The sequence below is a fragment of the Rattus rattus genome, chromosome 10, assembly GCF_011064425.1.
Source record: "Rattus rattus isolate New Zealand chromosome 10, Rrattus_CSIRO_v1, whole genome shotgun sequence".
Taxonomy (NCBI): domain Eukaryota; kingdom Metazoa; phylum Chordata; class Mammalia; order Rodentia; family Muridae; genus Rattus; species Rattus rattus.
The window spans coordinates 43,147,893-43,172,904 of NC_046163.1; the positions used below are offsets into that span (position 1 = coordinate 43,147,893).

The 25,012-nt window shown below is 44.6% G+C and overlaps 2 protein-coding genes across 2 annotated transcripts in view; one reads left to right on the top strand and one right to left on the bottom strand.

Annotated features, from left to right (window-relative positions):
* Positions 1-429: 429 nt before the first annotated feature.
* On the top strand, positions 430-24,798 carry Scyl3 (SCY1 like pseudokinase 3). Its single transcript, XM_032914697.1, has 14 exons — positions 430-815; positions 4,353-4,567; positions 5,856-6,041; positions 8,018-8,131; positions 10,726-10,782; positions 11,702-11,804; positions 12,924-13,035; positions 15,348-15,425; positions 16,280-16,419; positions 17,625-17,809; positions 19,267-19,438; positions 20,484-20,642; positions 21,630-22,309; positions 23,047-24,798. The coding sequence occupies exons 2-14, from the start codon at positions 4,403-4,405 to the stop codon at positions 23,101-23,103; spliced, it is 2,208 nt and encodes a 735-aa protein (XP_032770588.1). The 5' UTR covers positions 430-815; positions 4,353-4,402; the 3' UTR covers positions 23,104-24,798.
* C10H1orf112 (chromosome 10 C1orf112 homolog) overlaps positions 23,801-25,012 on the bottom strand; it is a 50,088-nt gene continuing 48,876 nt past the window's right edge. The window contains exon 24 of the mRNA XM_032914696.1: positions 23,801-24,016. Coding sequence (XP_032770587.1) covers positions 23,822-24,016 — 195 coding nt within the window. The 3' untranslated portion in view covers positions 23,801-23,821. The remainder of the gene's footprint in view (positions 24,017-25,012) is intronic.

Consider the following 25,012-nt stretch of genomic DNA (forward strand, 5'->3'; position numbering starts at 1 on the left):
CTATCGCACGTGTAGCCTTCTCTTCCTCCTTTCCTCTCCCACACTCCCTTCCCCTTCTCTCACTCTTATCTCTCCATTCCTCCCATCCCCATTTCTCCTCTTCACTTTCTTCCCTTCCGTCCGTCCTCTTCGGTCTTGAATGATATTCCTTACTTTTCCGCTGAATTATGATTCCAGGTTTTCCATTTGAAACCCTAAGCATTAATTCTTAGTCTTAAGCGTCAATCATCAGGATTTCTGACAACTTCACCAGCAGCTAAAAAAAAATAAAATAAAAATCTTGTGCAGCACAGCCAATTAAGGTGGCTAGGACGCTGAGGGAGAACCCGGAAAGTTCTGGCTCAACCCCAAACTCCTCTCTCCCCGCCCCTTACTGTAGTACTTGTCTGAAGCCAGAGGTGGCCATTTTGGATTCGGGCGGAAATGAACTCAAAAGTAGCCGGTTAAAAACCCAAACATTAAAACCAGGACGCCCCTGCGGTCGAGCTGGAAATACACGCGGAGGTTTCCCGGCAGCCAAAGCCGTCTGCCGGGAGCAGGCGTGAGGCGCAGGCTTCCCTGGCGCCCACACCTCAACCCGGCACGCGCCCTCGCAGCACCTGTGCGGCCGCTCTAGCTCGGTTCCGGGTTCGCGCCTCGGTGGTGGCGTCGGAGGAACTGAAGGCCGGTCTGTTGACCCGCTTCCGGGCCCTTGTAGAGCCGCCTGAGCCCGGGCGTCAGGGGTGACTGTGGGTGGAGGAATCGTGGTCTGAGCGTTGGAGCCAGCCGCGGGCGAAGAGGGAGCGGAGCCGCCAGCCTCCTCCCGCCGCCCGCAGGTAACCGGGAGCCGTGCGGCCTGGGCGGCGGGAAGGGAAGGGAACGGAGGCGCCCCTGGCAGGACAGCCCGGAGCAACCCATTGAACGCTGCCCGGGTTGGTTCGGGGTGCCCCCTCTGCCCGGCGTCTCGGGTGACCCCAGCCGGCGGAGGCCCGTGGAGAGCCAAGACGCCCGGCCTGGAGTCCATCAGGAAGGCCGTGGTGCAGGGTCCCAGGCAAGCGTCAGCCCTCAACCCCGGGGGCTTCCTGTGCCCAAGGTTGTTTTTTTGCTGAGTTCTGGGATCACTGTTACTGCTGATTTGAGGGACTGGTGAATTGAGCTGAGGTCAGACCTCGGAGTACTTTTAGTCCACAGAAACTAAATGTTTTGCTTGTCAGCCAGCACAGTGCGGTTGACTTCCTGACAGGGAACATACATGGCTGAGACACAGGGGTGCTAGTAAGATTTGTCACCCAATACCTAAGTGCCAACGAATAAATATCCTTAGGACTCTGGGGCAAGTCATAACCTTTGGCTCTTTGACGCTAAGGGAACTAGAACCGAAGAGAATCTCCCTGTAGAAGAACTAAGAGGGACATATTTTTCTCAGAGGATATGTGGTGTGTGGTTGAATACCTAGGCAAGGGTGCACCCAAACCACAGATGGTCCCTTCAGGAGCCTCGCCTGAAGCTAAAGAAATAAAAAGGATGGAGGGAAATAGATAAAAAACGAAACAAACTATGGCGTATAGTCACATCCTAGACTGTCGACTCGACGTTTCCTTATAGAAATTATAAATGCTGTGTTCACTAAAATGCCTGTGCTACGTTAGAATATCCTTTTCTACCGCCGTGTGACTTTCAGAGCTACCTGGAACTATTTCATATTTTTCTTCTTACTTCCCAAACCAAGAAAAATACTTGGGAGTTGGGAGTCTTATTTACGTCCTGCATTTCAGTAAGTTCCTTTCCGCTCGCTCCATTCAGAAGTTTTTAAAGCACTGTTGATATCAGCCTTCCTGCCTCTTAGATACCTGTGTGGGAAGAACCAGAGTGACTGCTTTCGGTGTTCTCAGATCCAGTCCTCAGCACCTTTCCCTACTGGATTGGGCACAGACCTCCATACAAGGCATCCCGTTCGCTTCAGGAGAAGTTGAGCCATCCCCTTTTTAAGGGGTTCTTTCTTAGGATCATAGGCAGCATATATCACTGTGAAAAAGGCCTGGTTTTAGTATCTCCCTAATATTTGTGTAACTCTAAAGGTATCACTGTATTTATAGCATTGAGTTAGGGTTAATAGATAATCAAAGTTAGGTCAATCTTCAGATAAGGACTCATCCTGCTATTGGAAATAAGCTAAATGCTCACCGCCCTGGCCTCTGCCAGCTCATGATTCTCAGTGACCGCAGTCTCTCTTCAGGTCTAACGGAATTAAACTGATTTTTTTCTGCCAGGAAGATACTTACCTGCTCTGTTTCTCCTTTATTGTTTATTAATTTTGAAAACATCTATTTTGAAGTGAGCCAAGAACGCAGGCTAGCTCCACAGACTTCAAAGTAGCCCTTCCCTATCTCATACCTAAGGTCTCACTGGTGTTTCAAACAGGATTAGAGTAGAAGTGTCAGTTGGTTTCTAACAGTGTAGGCCCACTCAAGCCACATCAGGGAAGCTGGAAGACTCCAGGAAGGTTAGTCAGTGAAGCCGTGGAAAAACTGGCTTAGAAACCAGCCGCCCATGCCACAGATGTGAGATCTGAGGTGAGGATGCCTGTGTAGACGTCTATGAAGCTGCTGTTCCCCCAGCCTGTACCTCCCGTTACCCTGTTGACCCCTCACTTCCTTGGTGCTTGCCATGTGTTTGCTCCTGTGTGGCCTTCCTTTGCCGTAGCCCCACCTCATGGTGCCCCCAGCTTCAGGTGTGCTACTGATGATGAAGGAAAACGTTACCCAGTTCAGATTTGTGGAGGAAACAGTGGTCTGCCCCTTCTTTCCGGCTGTGGACGCTGAAGACACTTAGTCTGTGACTTGACCACTCTTCGGCCATGGAGCAGGAGGAAGGCCCTCTCTTCTCAGGGACCACTGCATCCATCCCCACCCACGGAGCCGAGCTGCCCTCTGTAGCTGCATGCACGGCTTTCTCTGTTGTTCCAGTAAGACGTGGCTGTTTCTTATAACGGATGCCTGTTGGGTTTTTGGTATTGTTATTGATGTCATTAGCTTTTTATATTTTTTTAAAAACATTTATTTATTATATATAATAAATACAGCTTTCTGCCTGCATGTATGCCTGCAGGCCAGAAGAGGGCACCAGACCTGATTATAGATGGTTGTGAGCCACCATGTGGTTGCTGGGAATTGAACTCAAGACCTTTGGAAGAGCAGACAGTGCTCTTAACCTCTGAGCCATCTCTCCAGCCCTTATATGTTTTTTATCTTTGGAATTACACTTAATTATACCATTCCCCTCTTTCCCTGTCCTCCCTCCAACCCTTCCCGTGCATCCTCCTCGCCATTGCTTTCTCAAATTCATCGTCTCTTTTTCTTTAATTATTACATATGTGTGTGCTCCGAAATACATAAGTACAACCTGCTCAGTCTGTACAATGACCTGTGCGTGCGTGCGTGCGTGCGTGCGTGCTCTCAGTGCTGACACCTGGTACTGGATAACCAGCTGGGCTCTTCCCTGCTTCTCAGCATTCTCCAGCCACCTGTGGTTCTTTGGCTGGGGGTGAGGTTGTGGGAGAGTTCACCCTTTTGAGTCAGCCTGTCCATCAGTGTCTCATTTGGGTGTTATTTAGGCAGCCATGTTGGTGAGACTGTCTTAGTCCCTAACTTTGTAGGAGGTACAGTCTCACAACAAACTTGCCGTTCCTCTGGCTTTTACCAGGCTGATCCCTGAGCCTCAGGTGCAGAAACTGTGTTGCAGATGGGACTGGGCACTGCACGGTCTCGTGTCCTCTGCATTTGGTTCTGTCACAGTTCTTCTTCAGAGAGAGAACTTGAGCTTGGTGCATTCGCTAAAAAGCAAAATTCTTACCTGTATATTCCTAGATTTTGAAAAAGCAAATATTCTGTATCTTTTCACCCTCATACCTTTCTGTTCCTCCTATAGTAACGTGTATGCATATAGACACACTTCAGCTCAGTGACAGGCACATGTTTTTAGCAGTATTGCGTAGATAGATGATACCTGTAGCTTTTCTTCCAAGGAAAATCCAAATGGAGAGATCTGTGTTGTGATTATGGGATTTGCATTTCTCTACAGGCTACTTAACTTTAACGGAAAACGTTTACAAGCCTTTATAGATATGCGTGTGATTGGGTCTAGGGAAGGAACTACACAACTAGTAACTCACAGTTTCTCTGGAGTTGTTGTTAATTAACAGGCATTCCTGATAACTGGCTGTCCATTTCCAGTTTGTTTTCTCAGACACAGTGGTGAGCACAGTGGGAGTGAGGACCTGTTCCTGGTCACTTCGGGGTAACTTGGCTCAGCCAGCCTGGCTTATATCGCAGGAGAGATTTACTGTCTCAGTGCGTTTTCTGCTTTGTGCGTAGAGCTGTTTGGATTTGAGGAGAAGCAGCAGCACGGCCTCACGGCAGCAGGGATGGGATCAGAGAACAGCGCTTTAAAGAGCTACACACTGAGAGAGCCTCCATATACCCTACCATCTGGACTTGCCGTTTATCCCGCCGTACTGCAGGATGGGAAATGCGCTTCAGTGTTCGTGTACAAGCGAGAAAACGAAGACAAGGTTAACAAGGCTGCCAAGGTACCGTGCTGCGGCTGTCCCAACAGCGCCTTCAATGCAGGAGTAGTTTGTGACTCAGAGTTATATAAAAACAACTGTCCTGTCTCCACACACCTTCACCACAGCCAGAGACCTTTGCAAGGCTCTCTGTAATGTTTTCACTCACACTCGTAATGAGAAAGGCAGGCAGCCATTCCATATGGCTAATCTGGGAGAGACGAGGTTACTCCAGCTTAACGGAGATACTGCTCACTGTTGATAGTTTAACTAACGTGTCGATGCGCTGACAATAAAGTATTTTAGGAATTTAATTATCTTCCTTGCCTCGAAACACCATAATGTCACAGCATTTTAAAAATATTTTTGTTTTTTGTGTCTGAATGCTTTGCCTGCCTGTGTGTCTCTGGTGCCAAGGGCCAGCAGAGGGCAGCAGACCCTGGAACTGGAGTGACAGGTGGTTCTCAACTGCCCTGTGGGTGCTGGAGTCAGACCCGGGTCCTCTGCTTGAGCAGTCTTACCTGCTGAGCTGCCGTGCCCTCAAGCCCCTGTCCCAGCATTTTTAATTTGTGTGTTAGAGTGGACGGCACAGAATCCTGCCTCTGGTTGTTGGCGAGAGACCTTACAGGATCCTTGACTTCTGGAGGCCTCCATTTTGGCTCCAGTCAGAAAGTCCTTCTTGGCCCCTGGTCACTGCTGCCTTTGGTTGAGATTGCAGTTTGCTATTTGGTTCCATGTCAGGGGATATTGACAGCTTAGAAGAAAATGACTTGGGCTGATGATATGGCCCAGTCATTTAGTACTCAAATAACATGGTCTACCTCGGCATACACACATCAAAAAGGAAACAAGAAAAAGGAAAAATACCGTAGAAAAAACATGACCCCCATCTTGTAATAGTATTCAGTAAATTGGCCAGTTTTCTTAAAGAAAGCAAGGCCACATGTTGGTAGTTCCTTGGATAACCTACTTTTCGTATTATCTAATTCACATCATCTTGAAAAGGTTTCTAGAGAGAAAACGATGGCTGTGTTTATGAATTACTCCTTCAGTGTTTACTGTAGTAGGAACTGGAAGCTTTCAGGTTTAACCGAGAGCTGCTTTGACTGTGTCATGTCTGAATCCCTGTGAGCTCCTTTAGAAAAGTCAGTAGATGTAGGACGTCTCTTCTGTCCTTCCTGAAATCTGGGGGAGCATGGGGAGGATGAAAAGACCTGCAGGGAGAGCATAACTTCCATTACAGCGTGTGTGAGGCTGTAATTACTCGATTTCAGTCATTAACTTCAGCAACTCTTCTATTTGTGTTTTAAAGCACTTAAAGACACTCCGTCACCCTTGCTTGCTAAGGTTTTTATCTTGTACTGTGGAAGCAGATGGCATTCACCTCGTCACCGAGAGAGTGCAGCCTCTGGAAGTGGCCTTGGAAACCCTGTCTCCTGCTGAAGTCTGTGCTGGGATCTATGACATATTGCTGGCTCTCGTCTTCCTTCATGAGAGAGTGAGTGATCTGACTCTCCCTCACAGGCGTTGATGGGGAGTGAAGCCACTGTCTGGGCAGTGGCGCTTGGATAGCACGGAGGGAACTGAGAAAGAAATGGGGAGGGATAAGAGGTGCCACAGGTGGTTTGTGGGATCAGTGACTAGTTCTGTGTCCCTGAGCAGTTCCTTACGTCATTGCATTTCACCTCACTGTCGTACTTCTTATTGCATTAAGTAAAAACTGCACCGTCCCACACCGTCACTGGCTACTCTGTGGCCCAGCGGTCTCACGGCTTCCGTGGCTAGCCAGCCCCATGCACTGACCGCCCATCTCACGGCTCTCGCTGTGGACTCTGCTCACAGTCCCAGCATCTGCCCCTGTGGTTATTGTCACAGTTCCCAGTAACCTGGTAAAATCAAAACCGTAGAAGCTTGTAATTTGTCAGTCAGATTACATCAGTAAATTCTCACTCCACAAAACGTCCACCCAGTGAACTCAGAGCCAATTGATACTGATATAAACTGCCCACCTAGATAAGACGAATTGTCCTATAATTATCCATCCCTTATAAGATGTTCATAGCTACCCGTGGCCATTTAAAACCACACGGATTCTGGATGGTCTGTCTCTTCCTCCCTCTTCCTTCCTTCTCCCTCCCTCCTATCTGTCCTGCCTCTGAAAAACTCTCAGCCTGCCCTCCTCTACTGTCCAATCAAGTACTTGTTAAGAGAAAGCTTTGGCAATAATGTTACTATAGACCGAAGTTCCTGTTTGTTTTTAGAAGTTCTACTCCATTTTAGCTTTCAAAGGAAGAAATAACCATTCCTTAGGAAGGAACACTTTTTCCATTTGTGTGGCTGATCCAGGGGTGAGAGCTCACAACAGGGCCGCTCAGCCTTGTGCTTGGCTCTGGTGACATCCGGGTGGAGGACGCTTCTGTTTCCTCAGGCCCTGTTGTCAGTGTGGCTGAGTCACTGTTTTGTGGTGCTTCATTCTGAAGCCTTAGGTCTTCAGCAGTCATTGTTACACACACTGCCACCAGGCTCATCTTAACATCTCATGTCTGTCTGTCTGTCTGTCTGTCTCTCTCTCTCATTCTAATAGATATTAATAGAAAAGCAACGAGATGAGAGGAGCAGGTTAAATATGTCCCATCCTTGGATCAGAGACAACCATGGTACTCGTTTATTATTCCACTGCAAATATTTGTATGTCAGTCTTTTTCATTCCCCTGAATGGAAGCATATCATACAAACACTGAGAGTTTTCTGTATAAAGATGCATACACACTGGATCTTGGATTTAGTGTACTTTTTGTTTACTAGAATGATTTCCAGTTTGAAAAAGAAACTTAGCCAGTCAAACTCTGTTCTCATTTTCTTTCTTCTCTGTATTTGACTCTACTATGGATGTTTGTTTGTTTGTTTTGTTTCGTTTTGTTGTGTTGGGTTTTTTTATAATTTTAAACTTGATTGTTTTGTGGTCTGTGGGAAATTTCTGGTGGTTCTTAGTCATTCCATTTTCCCCTTCTGATAGGTTTTCATTATTGCCTCCTGACTAGCAAGCTTTCAAAGTGGATCTGGGTATATGATGGATTCTAGACCACAGGGACTTTAGGAGAGAGGGCGACTTAATCTTTGGGGGCCAAGATACTTTTGTGTAAGGTGTTGGAAGCGAGGGGTCCAGGCTTTGAAGATCTGTGTATGCTTAAGAACATGCGTGGCTCCTAATCCCTATGAAGTGGGACTGACAGCATCTATGCGTTGGCTCTGATGTCTCCCTTGACCTGCCCGCTGGGCGGGGGAGCTAGCTGGAGCTCCCTGCTGTCTGTTTTAACCACGTCTGCTTTGTTCTTTTAAATGCTGCTGCATCTGCTGTGCTCAGGTGCCACGGATCCCTCTGCTGTGCCTTCGGTGACCTGTATTTAATTGTGTAAGTCCTTCAGACCTCGGGTGCCAGTCTTCTTCCTTTCCGTTTTTGTCTCCTCCCCCCAGGGACATCTGACACACAACAATGTCTGCTTATCGTCTGTGTTTGTGAGTGAGGATGGGCACTGGAAGCTCGGAGGCATGGAGACTGTTTGCAAAGTTTCTCAGGCCACACCAGAGGTGAGCCAGGTGGCAGCTCTCTTCCTCAGGGAGAACGCAGTGGTGACTTGGGATGGGGTTCTTCCCACAGTTACCATGATGTTAGACTTGAAGACATGAACTGTTTGTTAATGCCCAAGTTCAGAAAGTTAAATTGTAATGGTTATTCCTCAAAGAAGTATGAGGTTCATGTGTTGTGGTAAAATAAAAAAAAAAAAAGGCTTCCTTTATCCCGCACTGGTGCTGGCACCATAGGGCCTCATGACATCTGTTAGATATTTTCATCTCAGTCAGCAAAGCCTCTCACCCGCTCTGCTCCATCCCATATCACACTGCCAATGGCTTCTCTCTCAGCCTGACAGCAATCTCTCTACCCGTCTAGTTCCCAAGGCAGGCTGCCACAATGCCAAGCATACACATCCCAATTCCGTGGCAACCCAGTGTGTCCAGCCACCACACACTGTCTTGAACTCAATTAAATTGGTACATGAAAGAACAGAATAACCTCTGATCCAATTGATAAGATAGAATTGCCTACCTAGATAAGACATAGTTTGCACATCTAGATACTCAAAATCCTGTACACATCCATCCCTTAAAAATAGTAATAACAACCCATAAATGTGCAGAGAGGAATCTTCACAGCCACCTCCATGATCTCTGGGCTGCTCGCGCTCCTCTTGCTCCAGTCTCCTCCTCCTCTAAAACTTTTCTCCCGCCCATCCTTCCTTCTCGTCCAATGACAGGTCTCGTTCTATCCTGTACCTGCCTTCACCTGCACAGTGACATCATCCTACATTCATGTATTCCCTTCTTAGGTCAGGAGCCTAAGGCTGAGACGTAGTGGTCTATTCAGACATGTAACCCAGCTGCCTGCCTCTCTTCTTTATAAGTACTTGTGCCTCTGACTTAGGCCTGCTACTGGGGTCAGCTCTCTGAGTCTCTCTTCCATTTGAGCAGTTGAGTGCCTTGTTTTTGTAGCTCTTCCTGGAGTAATACCTGTCTATTGTGAGGCCAGAGGTATTCATTGAACAATGCCTAGGGTGCTGTGTCAGTACACTGTGTTCTGTTGGAATTGTGGGCTGAGTTGTTGCTGCCAGGGTACTTCTATAATTGTCTGACAAGTCTATACACTCCCCCCCAGTGTACAAGCAACACTATTCACAGTTGTTTCTTCTACTATTCACAGTTGTTCACTATTCACGGTTTGTTTCTTTTCACCATTTGTACTCCGCCCCCTTCATAATGTCTCTGTGAAAGTACTGGCTCACTGTCTTTTTAAAAAGGTATAGTGAGTGTGTGTGGAGTGCGTGCGCGTGTGCATATGTGTGCGTGCGTGCACGCGTGTGCGTGTGTGTGCGTGCGCGTGTCTGGGCAGGTGCCTAGGGAAGCCAGAAGAGGATGTCAGATCCCTGCACCTGGAGTTCAGCAGCTGTGAGTCAGCTTACCTGGGTGCCGGGAACTGAACCTGGGGTGTGTGGAAGATGAGGAAGCTCTCTTAGCTGGCCTCGCTGGGATGTCTTCATGGCTATTTCTACACTTAGGCTTGGTAATGGGCACCTACACGAGCTGGTACTCCAATCCGATGCTGCCAGTTCTGTGAATATTCTCTCATTACTTCTGTTGCACACTTTCTGCTCTGAACTCACCTCAGATCTAATCAGCATGTGGTTCATAGCATACATGCTTTACCATGGCACATGCACAACGCCCCTCACAATGCCTGCCCATGCTACCTCAGCTCTGGTTAACACCCACACACAGTTGCTGAGCTGCTGCCTATGCGGAGCAGCTCTGAGGCTCCCCTCTCTTCTCTGATGAGGTTCTGCTGCTGGACTGTCTTCTTCCTTCCCATTGTCCCCCTAGAAAATGGAAACACGTGTAAGGTGGAGCCTAAGTCCCATCTCTGAACCCTTCCCTATCTCTAGACTTCGTGGCACTCAACACATTTATTAGAATTGTTAGCTTCTCTCCAGGTTATGAACACTGCTTGGAGACAGGGGAGCTATCGCGTTCGTTTCATAGTCCTTGTGCGATTCAGAAGTCATCGTGGACAGGTGTCCAGGCATGCTATCCCTGGTGCAGGTTTATCTGACAGCCCGCAGGAGCCTCAGATCTCATGTCTTGACAGCAGAACTTAGGATTCCCATGATGCAGTGTTAAGTTTGATCAGTGTTTGTTCCGTGGTCAACAGTTAGCTTGCTTGCTCTTGTAAAACAGGCCTCACTGTGTTGTCTACGTTGGTCTTGAACTTACAGGCTCAAGTAATCTTCCTGCTTCAGCGTCTTACTAGGGAGCACTGCAGCATGGGCCACATCTGCCCAAAGCACCTTCTAGTCACTAATGTCTATGTGGGAAGGGAGTAGTCAGGAGCCTCTCACAGAGGGAGGAGGAGCTGAGCTCCATTCTTCTCCTCGGCCTCGTGCTGTGCTGGGAACCATGCTCACAGTGAACCAGAGAGGTGTGAACTTTGTGGAGTGACTCTAGCATCGATTGAAAGGTTTCACCTGCGGCTTCGCTGTCACCGCTTCTTACTTTTTTAAATTGAGCTAAGAGGTTAATTTACCAAATATGTATGTTTATGAGTTATTTTTCTTAACTGTCTTTCTGTCTAGTTTCTCAGGAGTATCCAGTCAGTAAGAGACCCAGCATCCATTCCTCCTGAGGAGATGGTAAGTAAAGGCCCCTTAGTGCAGCTGTAAGTCAGACTCAGTTGTGCAATGGATTTAACCTTTAGAAGGACAAACCTTACCATTTCCTCTGATACCTCGTGATGCCTCTAACATTGAAACTGCCTGAGATTAATTTTACTATCCCAGTAAAGGAACAGCTTACAGTTGTGTTTGTATTAAGATGGAGTTGATGGTGTTAATAAGATGGTGTTATTTTATGATAAACCATTGCTGCTTTTCTGGACACCATAATTATTGGGGGGCAGTGACCTCATCCTTTCCTGTCCGCTGTCCCAGCCACTTCCTTCCTAGCTAGTCTCTAGCTGACGTGTGGAAGAGTGCTTGTTAGTATCATGGTGAAGACCTTTTAGTAGTAAATTCAGAAGCATTGCCCCTTACAAGCCCTAAAATAAGTGCCAGCCTCCAGATTGTTGATGTTCTACAGGAAATGCAGGCCCAGCTAGAAACTTAAGGTTTGTAATCTCAGGCTCGGCCAAATCTGTATCACTGGGCATGGCAGATTATGAGGGAAAGCATTGTTTTATGACCTCTGTTGTCATCGTGTACATGTGTACCTATGTGTGTATATTAGACTGTGTAGAATACATTGTATTCTGGCTTATGGTCAACACATTTCTGATGTGTATTATGATTTTTTTCTCTTTGTTCATGTACAGATTTTTTTAAGTCTTTGATAAGCCCATCAACTAGTAGTTCCAAGTCTCCGTTTTGGAGCGAGACCTGCTATTTCATTGGCATGCAGTGTGCACGTATTTGTCATACACTTTGAACTAATAATTCCTAAACCTGTGGAGTGTGGTGCTGTGAATTTAGGTTTGAGAATAAATGCAAACACGGGAGAATGTTAGAGACGCTTATAAAGCGGGGCCTCTCGTTCTAATAGTCTTTAATACATTAGTCTCCAGAGTTCTCGGCCCTCCCAGAGTCCCACGGACACGCCCGCGATGCCTATGCCTTTGGAGCTTTGGTGGACAGCTTGCTCCCCATCTTTAATGAGCAGGGTGAGTTGGCGTCGAACTGCTGCCTGCACAGACGAAGGAGGAAAGGCGTCCCTGACCCGCTCTGCGTGGGAATCCAAGGACTACAGTCTTTAGTGTGGTGGGAGAGCTGCTGCGTACCACGCGGTTGTCAGACAGAGAGCAGCAGCAGAAGTATGAACAACAAAGAGAGCTTTAAGTAGGAAGCACTTCGACGAGTGGCTGCCCTTGCGTATGTGGTTATCTCCTGGCTCTGTTATTGAGTTGTCTTGCTCTGAGTACAGGCCCTAGTGGCTGAGCTGCACATGTCCGAATAGTAGAGCAGGGCTCTGCTTTTATTAAATTGACTTCAAAATCAGGCTTAAATTTACTTTATACTTTCGGAGCCATTCATGTTTTTCTATTATAATTTACTTCACGTTTTTTCTTACATGCCCTCTTAAGCCCAGGCTACTTAAAGACAGTTCACTGCTCCCTTCAGTGTTCTGTAATTGCATGCTGGGCAGCCTCTATCAGCCTCTTGGGATGGACTCTAGGACATTGACCCTGCACCTGTGACGTCACTGCAGCGGGTGCCACGTTTGATCCTGTAGTAGCCTGTCTCATTCTGCTGACACTTCCTGCAGGGCCAGTATGACTTCTACCAGAATGTGCAGTATCTGGTGTTAGAAGTGCCTGTTGGCTGTCAACTTGAACCTTCCCTCCTAAATGTTTGAGAATTAAGCCCTAAAACTTTAGGGCAGTGTTGGGTTTTGTTTTTTTGAACTAATACACCTATAATAGTGGCAAATGTGTAGATGAATTGGAAATCCAGGCATTTAGTCAGCTCTCTTGAGAAGGGTCTACCCAAAAAGAGCCTTCAAGCCTTCCACCTTCTGAACCATCATTTTGGATCAGAGGTGTGTTAACAGTCAGGAAATGGGAGTATATAGGCGGGAGGCACTTGGGCTAATGTGGGCTGTGCCAACAAGACAGCGTGGCTACCTGCCGAGGCACTGGCCTAAAGGAGCAGAAGTCATGCAGCAACAGCCAGGGCTCTGTGTGCTGGGCTTCTGCAGGTCGGCTTCTGCTCTCACCATCTCCAGCTAGAGAGGTCCGGAAGGAGGGAGCATGCCTGGGACTAACTGTAGCTCTGGGTTTCAGTTTCAGCGGACGTTCTCTCCAGCTTCCTGCAGACCCTGCACTCAGCTCTGCTCAGTCCCACGCCAACATGTCGGCCAGCACTCAGCACCTTACTGTCCCATGATTTCTTCAGGTGAGGGCATCATGTGACATGCTACAGAGTGGGTTTCTATCACAGAAAGTTGTACAAATTCTTAGCTGTCATGAGGAATTATATCCAGATTCATTAGGAATTTGATTATAAAGAAGCTCGCCTGTGTCAGGTAGTTTACAGTTCAGAGTTAACTGAGAAAGCAGATGAAGATAAACATGTCCTCGCCTTTCACTGCCCCTGCATTATGGGTATGTGTTCTCTGGGTTTGTCTTGGTGAGGGAGCAGGTTTGTTTGGTCTGGCAGTAGACAGCACCCTTGTCTCACAGTTATGTAGACCTTGTCAGAGGGAAGGGCACAGAGTCAACACTTTCCCGGCTTCACAGATGGTTTTGAACCTTCAAGGTTAGTTTTAATTACATTTTTCATTTCTATAACCACAGATCTTGTGCCCAGGTTAGTTCCATGTTTGAGTTTTATTAACAAAGCTAACCGATGTTTCTTAAACAAAGTATCTTTATGTGTTTCTACTTGGAGACTTGGAAGGAATGAGAGCAAAAGGAAGAAGGCTACTGCTGCCCTAGGAAGATGAGGCATCTCTAGAGGGGCCCGTGTGTGGGGTGCTGCTGAGTTAGTGCCTGTAGTTACCACAAGGACAGATGGCATTTATGTTTCTGAGAAAATGTTTTAAACCTTTTCCAATCTAACAGGCTCCCCCCTCCACTTATTTCTTAAATTGGCAAATACAATTGTATATATTTATGTTTATGTCTTTCAGAAATTATCATTATTATTTTCTTGTATTTGTAGATGACTTTCAGAAATACTTTATTTCTCACGATATCATAGTCTGTATGAAGATAATTCATTATAGTAAATTGTTACAAGTAATGCAAGTTCTTTAAGAAATGTGTAATGGTGTAAAGGGAAGAAAGTCACCAAAGCCCATTCCAGGCCACACCTCAGACCATGCCTTTGTGTGGCATGAGCAGCAACAGGATGGAGCAGGCTAGCCTCCCTCCCTGAGGCAGCACAATTGCGTTCAATTACAGCCCGTGTGCATTAGCTCAGCTGCAGGCCAATGGTGAGACACTGCAGGCTCGAGTGAATGGCTTTGGGATGCACAGGTTCACTTCAATTTGACATGAATCTTTAAAGGGGTTTTTTTTGTTTGTTTGTTTTGACTTAAAAAAATTCAAATTCTTTGACAAATGTTACAGCCTAGAACTATCAAAGGAGGAAAAAGATGTGAGCACATTAAATAAATGTAGACAATCTGTTTGTCACTTATGGCCATGAAATGTAAACAACTTGTCTCTTACAAGAAGTTTATGATTGTGACCACATGCTTTTATAGCCCACGTATGCTACCATTTGCATGAGAAATGTAAAGACATAAAGATATGGTATTAAACCATAAATGCAAAGAATTCATTGGAGCACATATTGCTGGTACGCTCCAGCATTTCAGGTATCACCCTAAAACAGCACACGACACAGGTCATCTCGACAAAAGCAGAAAAGTACCTCACATAGTGCAAAGTGGTTTCGTGAGTTTCTTGTGCATTTTCCACTGTCTTTTAATCTATCCACCAGAGAAAAGTATGTGTAAATAGACTGTTTTCAGTAAAACTACTGATCAACAGCAGCCTAATGGAAATTAAGTTTTGACAAAGTTAAAAGTAACATGAATTTTTATGTGGAGGAAATCATGGAAGGCATGGTCTAAATGAGTTGTCCAAGAATCACGTGTAATCGCCAGCGTGAAAAGGCAAGCAGCACCTGTGCGTGCCGTGTGGCCTACCGAGCTGTGTGCTTCATGCCAGGCCATGTAGCAGGGGTTCGGTAGGGCTACGGTAGGATATGGTAGGATGGGTGCCATGCTGTCTTGGAACAGAGTGGTTGACAAGTTTGGGACTGTCTGTGGACTCTTTAGAAACTGGCCTTGCCTAGGTGCAAAAGTCAGAAAAATGAGAAACACTAGCGACTTCTATAGACATTCCATTTCCTAGGCCCTCTCTAGTGTTTTCACTTTACCTCGGGGGACTTGGGAATCAGCAGCTTCTTTGAAAGGGTAATGCCATGTCTCCCAGGGTAGTCACTTAACTAGTGTCCTGTGACAGTGAAAACATTGGAAAAGTGTGGTCTCTGCTCCGTTTCTGTCCTCTTACAGATGTATCAGGATTAAGGCAGTAAGCTCCTAGGTTTGCTCTGTTGTCTTCTCTTGTAAGCTATTTTGAAATCTGTCATATGGCTTAGAGGACATTTCTTTGTTGCACGTCTGTCAGTAGTGATGGCTTCAGTATTTAACATGCCTTTTAACTAGTTGTCCTACTTTTTTTTTTCACATTTAGAAATGATTTTCTAGAAGTTGTAAATTTCTTGAAAAGCTTGACATTAAAGAGTGAAGATGAAAAGACTGAATTTTTCAAGTAAGTTCAGAAAAACACACAAATTCACTCCCTTGAGTCAAACCTATGTAGTCATGTGAGTGCTGTACGGGTGAGTTAGATTTCTGACCTCAGTGGCTGTTGAACTTCCCCACATATTTTCTACTGTGCCTCAGAATACACTGTCCTAGTAATGCAGACACATCTGCACTGGTAACTTAAACATACAGATGGGTGCCGGGTTTGCTTTGCTGGGAGGTGGGTAGAGAAAAGCTCTTCTGAACCGAAACAAGAGGAGTGAATGCACCAAGGTAAGACCCACTGTGGTTTGTGTAGAAGACGGCAAGCACTTGATTCCTGCTGACAGGCAGACTTCAAAGCAAAGGTAAGTGGTCCTTGTATGACAGGCAGACTGTTGATACTGCTTGTAGACAGTGAGCTTCTTGCCTTGAAGCCACTGAGAGAGTGAATGGAACTGTGAGATGGCTGGACAGCTCTTGCTGGTCACTGTTTGTGGGGACAGTTCGGTCTCATGGAGCTTGGATTGGTTAGTATGTCGTAGTTATGTCACCAGCGAGGAGCTGACGCGAGAGCCGTGATGGACCAGTGAAGGAGAGACGGAGATAAGACAGACAGACATGACAGAACGAGGGGAAGGGAAGGAGCACTTGGAGCCAGTGGGTGGGAGAGGAAGAGGATGTTAGAGCAGTGGCCAAGGAAGGCTGAATGTTAACAGGAAGTGTGTAGCAAGGAACAGATGAAGCAGATGCACAGCAGACACCATCAGCCCAAATGTTCACAGCCTTCGAGAGGCTATGGGAGAGCCAGAGTGAGAAAGCAAGCAGGTGACATCACCAGATGGGAGGCTAACAGCATCTGTCCTCATTTGTCCTTAGATTTCTGTTGGACCGAGTGAGCTGCCTGTCAGAAGAATTAATAGCTTCAAGATTGGTGCCTCTTCTGCTTAACCAGCTGGTGTTCGCTGAGCCAGTAGCTGTTAAGAGTTTTCTTCCCTATCTACTTGGACCTAAAAAAGGTGATTTTTTTCTAGTATTAATAGTTATTAAGGAGTTTGACAATTATTAATCCATTTTTTTTGAGTGGGGTAATATTATAGTATCCTAAAGTTTAGCACTAAAGGCACAGAACAGTTACTCCTCCCTTATATGGTAGCTTTAACTCAGGCACCAAACCCACAGGTAAATATGGAACATCATACATCTTCCTGGAGAGCCATATTTACTTCAGTAAGTGGTTTTACACACACACACACACAGAGCGTGGTGCATACATGACCTTTGAATAGGTTAAGGCACATTTAAGGTTATCTTTTCAGTGAATCCTTAGGCCTTTGCTTCCTAAGTTACTGAAAACAAACCATGTTGTGTTTTTAATAAGTTTGAAAATCTCCAAGATCACTCTATTTTTTGGAACTATGGGCTGCTTTTTGTAGTATTGGTTTTTCCTGAATGTGAAATGAAGCAGTTGCTTTGAAAGTTTGTCTTTAGGTGGTGGTAACATATCAGGTTAGAGAATGTAGTATTAATATACTAAGGAATTTAGAGTTAGGTTGGATCCTGTTTTGAGAATACATTTTCTTAAAATTTTAAGGAAAGATGTAGTTTCTGTGTATGAGTGTTATACTTGCATGTATGTACGTGCCTTATGTGCATGCCTGGTTTCCAGGGAAATCACAAGAGAACACTAATTCCCCGGGACTAGAGTTAGGGATGGTACTATGAGTACTGGGACTTAAACCCGGGTCCTCTGCAGTCGGTGCAGGGCTCTTAACCAGTGAGCCATCTCTCCTGCCCTGCAGGAGAAAATGGTTTTCATTTTCTTAAATGATGTCACTCCTGCAGATATCATGGGTAATTATTTCAGTTTCGAATTGCATTTTATCTCTGGATTGAACATTTTTATTTTAGTAATGAATTTTCCTTATAGCTTTCCATCCTCACTGTGGATTTTAGAGAGAGAAGCCATGAATCACATCAGTGCTTGTTAAAGACTTGCCTTGTGGCAGACTCACTAAGCAGGAAAGGAGCAGGATGTAGAGAATGCTTGAGACAGTAGAGTCTGGAAGTTATTTCAACCAGCAGAAGGAAATACCTTCAGATTGGGGCTTAAAATTTACAGATACATAAAATATGTATAAGGTTCTGGACTCAGTTGATGAATTATGTTCTTTACTCTTTTCACTGAACGCCTGTTCTGTCTGTACCCTCTGATTTGGGGTAGAGAATGCACCGGGGGAAACTCCTTGCTTGCTCTCGCCAGCGCTGTTCCAGTCACGAGTGATCCCTGTGCTTCTCCAGTTGTTCGAGGTCCATGAGGAGCATGTGCGGATGGTGTTACTGTCCCACATCGAGGCCTATGTGGAGCACTTTACTCAGGAACAGCTAAAGAAAGTCATCTTGCCACAGGTCAGAACTAAGTTGGCAGCGGGGGTGTGTCAACCCTTATAAAAGCAGGATGAGGAGAGACTGAGAAAGGTGCTGCCGCTGTAGGGAATGAAAGGACAAGGTTCTCAGATAATGACTCACAAAGATTTGAGACAGCAGGTGAATTTCAAAGTTACTAGAATGGGAAGGGCTGAAATGGCATTTTCAGTCCAGTCTTCTTGCCAAATGAAGTAACAGGTTTAGTCTTACTTAGTCTGTGAACAATTATGATTCTTGGAGGTAAATGAATGAGAAGACAAAAACAGGCCTAATCAGACTCATTGCCATTCACTAGCAATTGTGGGGTGCTTGATCTTACGTCAGTGAGAATCAGCCACAAATATATGACTGACTGGTTCAGTCATACTGAGAATTACTAGTCAAACTATGGCAGCTCAACGTTCTTGATAATATCAGGAGCCAGGTACCCTGGCCCTGCTAATCCAGCTTCTCTTCTGATACAGAACAAAACCTGCCCCAGTATCTTCTCCATGGTTCTCCTTGTTTAAGGTATTTTTGGTTGCATATAACTAAAATTCACACAAAGCCAGCTAAACACAAAAGGATAATAGCTAAAAAGTATAAATAATAAAAGGAAGTCAAACTACCTAACCTGGCAGTCAGTCAGGCTGGGTTGTGATTCTTTCACTGTTTCTTTGCATCTGTCTTACTTCTGACTCTGTGAACACAAGCTTCTCCTTGTTTTGGTGTTACATGACTGCATGTTCCATAATTTGCCATAAGGTTTACTGTTCTTTAAGCATCCAGACTAGTTCTGATTGCAGCTGGATGACTGGTGAGACCATAATTAACTCAGCCAGTGGGCAAGTGTTAACTACATTATATACAGATATCTTGTGGGCTCCTCCCATACATATAGCTGAGAATGAGTTTAGACCAGCCACAGAGAGCTCCAGTCCCTAGAAAAATCTAAGGACGCCTTGCAGAGCAGTGTCACTCCTGAACTGTTATGTTCTATAATGAAGAAAGTATGAATACTTATACTTAAAATCGTCATTTGAAGCAGTTGGGAGTTGTAAGTTTCCAGTTATTCCAATGGGGCTCTGTATTAAAACACATTTATGTGCGTACATACCTTCCACAGCTCATGTGTGGAGATAAAAGGACAACCCATGGGAGTTCTCTTTCCACTATGTAGGGGAATCCACGTGGTTTTCAGGATTTTAAAGCAAGAGCGTTTACCCACTGAGCTAGCTTGCCAGTTCTGGTGTTTTCTTTTCTTAAATAGCCATCCGTGGTGGACTGGGAGGGATGGATATATTTCCTTAGAAGACCAGAGAGCCGCCACATTAGGAATTTAGAACTGTTTAGGAAAATGCCGTTCACTTGAACAAGCGTTGTATTATGACTGCAGGCCAGTTGGTCCTTCCCAGGATAAAGAGAATGGTTATGTACACTCACCCCAATTCTGCTTCTAGGTACTGCTGGGCCTTCGTGATACTAGTGATTCCATTGTGGCGATCACTCTCCGGAGCCTGGCAGTGCTGGTGTCTTTACTTGGACCAGAAGTGGTTGTGGGAGGACAAAGAAGTAAGATCTTTAAGCGCACTGCTCCAAGCTTTACCAAAACTAGTGACCTTTCCCCTGAAGGTAAGATTAAAAATTATTAGGTTTTTGTATTATATAATACAGGTTTATGTTGAAGTTAATGGTCAAAAAGCATGAGGAAAGTTTAATTTCCTTTTCAAACTCATAGTAGGTACAAAGTGACCCTTAATGGCTCAGTGAGAATCCTTTTTTGTAAACCCACAAGACAGATAACTGTTTACATAGGATTATTTTAATAATGCTATGCACAAGTTTATTTTCATGTATTGCATATTAAAGATGTTTCTAGGTTAATGCATAAAAGCTACCTTACTTTTATACCTGCCTAGTATTTCACTGAATCCAATCTGCTGCTAGATTTTTAATCAGTATGTATTCTTACTACTGGGTAAAAGGTACTTTTGAAATCTTTCTTTGGTTTGTTCCCACTGTATTCTATGTGGGAGGTAGCACAAGAATTTTGTATCAACAAAATTGCCTTTTTGCTACTTTGTATGACCTTGAAAAGGACCATGATTTCATTACAGAATTCTGGGTCTCTAATGCAGTTCCTTGGCTTAGAGTGCTAGACCCTGAGAGCTGAGGTTGAAGAAGAGAGGTGCTGTAGAGAGCTGGAGCCTTATAATGACAGTTGGCTCCTCTTACCCTAGCTTTAAGGTAGGGAAAATATTCAGCTGTAATTTATACATCTTTCTGATCAATATACAACCTTGAGTGTAAGCTTTCTGGTAAATTGTTAAAAGTTATTTTCAGTGTATAGTTTTGTGGTATTAAGTCATTAATATTGTTAGGCTTGTATTCTTACTAGCTTTTTATTCTTAAAAGGAAATTAGAATTGTGGTCTTACACTGCTACCAGAACAATTTTAAGGACCAAAATTTTATGTATGTATTGCTTCATAGTTCTGTCCCATCATCAAGTGGTGACAGAGCTGGTCTTTAACCTCTGGAGACAAGCAACCCATTTAATAGTGATTTTTTTGGTCAAATATTTAATAACGTTCTTTTATCTGTGCTACATACACCAATTCCCTTGACTGTTGCTCACCAATCATGTGCTAGATATAAGCACATTCCTCTTCCTTCAGGTTCCCCCATGCATGTTGTGTGCAGCCAGCAGAGTCGGATCTCGAAAGTCTTGGAGAACCCTTCCTCTAATGTATTCCCTAAATGGTTTTCTGGCAACATGTCCATCAATAGCAGGAAGCACATACAGGAAGAATATTACAGTACTCTTTTACACACAGGTAAGAATTTCAACTGTGTTTCCCACTACTCCTGAGAGCTAGTCCTGAGAGAATATTAAGCTTGAATTTTGAAAATCAAGTACACTTTGGAATTCCTTTTTCATCTTACCTCTCTAAATGGTTGGCTGTGTATCTAACCCTTCCACATAATAAATTAACATTACTTGAACTCATTTTTATATCAGAAACTTTGGTATTCTGATGCCGTCTGCACTGTAATACACCAAAAATGAAGAGTTCTACTAAGATGTTAATAAGACATGTAGTAAAAAAATCACCTGTTAAGTAGGATGGGAAACTTGAGTAAACCTAAAATCTCCCAACACCTGATGACATTTGAGAAAATCTGTTTCAAACTTAATTTGGGGGCCAGACAGATGGTTCAGCAGTTAAAAGAATAAATTACTCTTGTAGGGGGACACAATTTTGGTCCCCAGCACTGGCTTCGAACTGCAGCTCCAGAGCACCCAATTCTATGGCTTCTGTGGGCACTGTACCCACACATGCACACTCACACATCACTAAAGATGACTCTTTGAACAGTAAATGGGCTGGGGAGATGGCTCGGGAGGTAAAAGGCTAGTTTTTCAGTGTCTGGAACACACATAAAGTAGAACCAACTGCACACTTGTCTCGCCTATACACCTATACACCTGCACTATCCGTCATCTATGCACCAACCCCAACCCCCACAGTAAATAGTTATAGAGAAGCTTACTTGAGCACACGTTTCTGGGTGTAATTACTACCCAGGATAAGACTGAATCTGTGTTTACTTAAGAGGCTTATGTCAACAGGTGTTTGGAGAGTTAGTCAAAGATCTAAAGATACAACATGGTGTGCCTCTAAGTGCTGGGTGTACGTGGAGAACGTATTTGGCATCTTACGTTCTAGCTGACTTGCTAGTGTACACAGGTATTTCCAATTAGACTTACTTATTGCTTGCTCTTAACATTTCGTGAGACTAATTCTTGCATATACTCACAGGTGATCAGTTTTCTCACACTATTAAATTCCCTATGAATGGACTCTCAGATGTGAAGAACACTTCAGAGGACAATGGAAGCTTCCCTGCAGGGTCTAATAAGCCTGAAGAGTGGCCTGACTGGAGTGAGCCTGAGGAGCCTGAGCACCAGACGACCAGTATTCACATATGGCCCCAAGAACCCTGTGACGTGGCAGAGACCCAGCCCACAAGTCTGAGCGCAGAGGAGTTGGCCTGGGATGACTGTGAGTCTAGCTTTGGCCCTGAAGTCAACACAGCAGCCAGAGCCTCTGCTCCCAGGCCTGTCACCTCAGGGGAACAGACGCCCACTGCAGCTTTGCCTCCTCTCACTGAAGAGTCAAAGCCTGTGCAATCCAGGCCTTCCTCAAAGACCAGTCCTAGACAGCAAGAGGAAGTCAAAGCACCCCAAGTGTCACAAGAAAGACCCCCGAAAGTTCGATCAGAACTTGGTTTAGGAGAAGAGTTTACCATTCAAGTGAAAAAGAAGCCAGCACAAGACCCTGAGCTGGACTGGTTTGCAGACATGGTCCCAGAAATTAAGCCTTCAGGTACTTTTCTTATCTTGCCTGAACTAAGGACAGAAGGGATGGTTCCTGACAAAGACACTGTCTCACCAGTGATGCAGTTTTCCTCAAAGTTTGCTGCAACAGAAATGACCGAGGTAAGTTCATTCTTTGTATTAAATGTGCTAGTCTCTGTCAGAAGTCCTAGCTAGCAATAAACAAGCAGTTTTATCAATGATAGAAGAGAGTACAGAGCTGGCTAAAAATGATTAAAGTAAACCCAGAAACAATACAACCAGTCCCTAGAAAGGCCTGATCTTTCATACATGACACTACAGTGCTGTCATCTAGTGTTCATGGTCCAGACAACAAAAAAAACAAATTACCAAAATAAAATCTTGGGGTTGTCGGAAGGCTCCGTGGTACTGACTATTCTTTTAGAGGCCTGGTTTGATTGCCAGCTCTCTCATGATGCTTCCCATGAAATGGTCTTTAACTCCAGTTCCAGGAGATTCCATCCTTCTGACCTCTGCAGGCACCAGACACAAGTGAGGCATAGATAGGCATGCACATCAGATTAAATAAATGCTTTTTAAAAATACAAACCCATTTTACATCTTCTGTGTTGTGCCTTGTATGTAACTGTCCTTGCCCACAGCAGACCACACCTGGGTCCACCTACTGCATGAGCAAGTCCTTGATAAGGGAGAAGATTTCACTGTACTGCACAGTTACTGTTAACATCAGAACCAGTGCATCTTGCTTTTAGCTTTTGGTTACAGCTTTATCTTTTCTTATCATAAGGCATTCTCTCTGCATCACTGTTAAATGCTTGGCTTTTCAGATGTACATATAATCTGCCTCAGAGAGCTAGTGTTGGTGTGTTCTGTTGCAGGGAGAGGCTGAAGGCTGGGAAGGAGAAGAGCTAGCCTGGGAAGATGACAACTGGTGACAATAAGGACGAACTTAGACTTCAGGAAGAATTCTAAAAGAAATAATACCTCAAAGGAAGCTGCATGGACGTAAAACCCCAAAGCAGCTTGAGTTCCATGCCTGGAGCTCTTTTTTGCAGTCTGTGCCAACTCAAGCAGAGACCAAGCTCAGGTTGCTGACTAAGCCCTAGGTGGCAAAAGGCTCTCGGTGCCAGATTCCAGGAGAGAGTGCCTGTGCACTGACTGCGGCCAGTTTCCATACAGGCAAATAGCTAAAGACGTGCTTTTTTCCAGGACAATTCTGGAAGTAAAGAAATAAAAAAATTGAAGCTGGTAAGCTTAATTTTGTGCCATTTCTTTACAAGTAAAAGAGTAAGCTCTATTATGAAATAACAAACTGGGGGAAAAACCTAGCTGTAAATTATAACTCCCAACTGCTAAGGCTTCTAGGCAGCTTATCTGTTTACAGTTTGTCATCTGAGAAAAGAAAGGTCTCTCCCCTTTGGACCTGCACAGTTACTGTTTCACCTGTATTACACTGTACCAAAGCTCTCAATGAGAAACACCCCACCCCATTGCTCTCTATGTCAAATAAAGATTATTTTCACATTTACAAAAGCTCTTTTATGTGCTATGAAAATATACAGGCATAATTTATATTCACAATTTCATTTACAAAAACATCCAGGCAAGGCATTTTGAAGAGTCAAACCCAGTTCTGTCCGATACACAGTCTATTCACCCTCTAAGCACACAGCATTTTAGCTTCTCAATCCTTTCTTGCAGTGCCCCCAGTTCCGACAGCAGCCAGGCTGGAGCACGAGAATGTTTGAGTAAAGCCTCAGTTGTCTCCAAAGCCCTTGTTGCAGTCTGAAATGCTGATCTGTATTCTTCTTCAAGGAGCAACTCCTGGCGGGCTCTCTTTGTGCAAGGCTGGAAAATAAAGAAAACATGAGTCAAGTGCTGCATACTCCTTCTCAGAACAGCGGAGAGAGGCGGTAGTCACAGGGCCACAGAGGGCAGCCTCCCAACCTTATCCTTATCAGTAATGACCCTAACGTGCTAACTGCTTTCCATGTCCTAATGGAAACGTGGCAGACAAGTACAATCACCCTGTGTTAGGGTTCCCAATGATAAATGCCGTCTTGCCTAACAGCTATCCATGAATAGTCTGAAAATAAGGAAATAAAATGTGAATTTCCTAATAAGTTCGTAATCACTGAGAACCATAATAGTTTTCAGTGTGCTTTTGGAGCTAGCAAAGGAAAACAGGCTCAAAACGTCTAGCATAGAGGGAGAAGAGGAACTGAGGTGAAACCCAGACATGTCTAATAACTGGTTTTTCAAAGGGAAGTCACAATTTAAATTCACAGGGCTCACGAACACCATGATTTAAGGTGAACTTTATATACATTCAGGCCTACAGCTACATCTAAGAAAACATTCCTATTGCACTGTAAACCTACAACACTGCTTTTCTTATGGCCCTACAATTCCCAATTACCTATGTTCAAAACACAATTCTGAATGAATGTAGTGTCAAATTTTTGCCAATTAATAAGTACACATGATATTTGAGAAAAGTGATTATAAGGCTAGTTGGACAATGAGATGAACTGAACAAACTGATATCTGTGGGTCAGAAAATGCATTTATGTCATCGTTGGTACAATATGCAATTACCAATAATAAAAATATATTTGATATAAAGGTTACAACTATTTCTTGTAGTTCTTGTCTGTGTTGGTAACATTTCTGGGGAAGTGTATGGTTTTTGGTTTTGGTTTTTTATGTACAACTACCATAAAGTGAGAATTTTAACTATCTATATTTGAAATCCAACATGAGGACAAGAATCAAACTAGTTTATTAGTAATGAGGGCAGATTCCCTTGTTTGACCAGTACATGCTTACAAGCAGCCCATACCT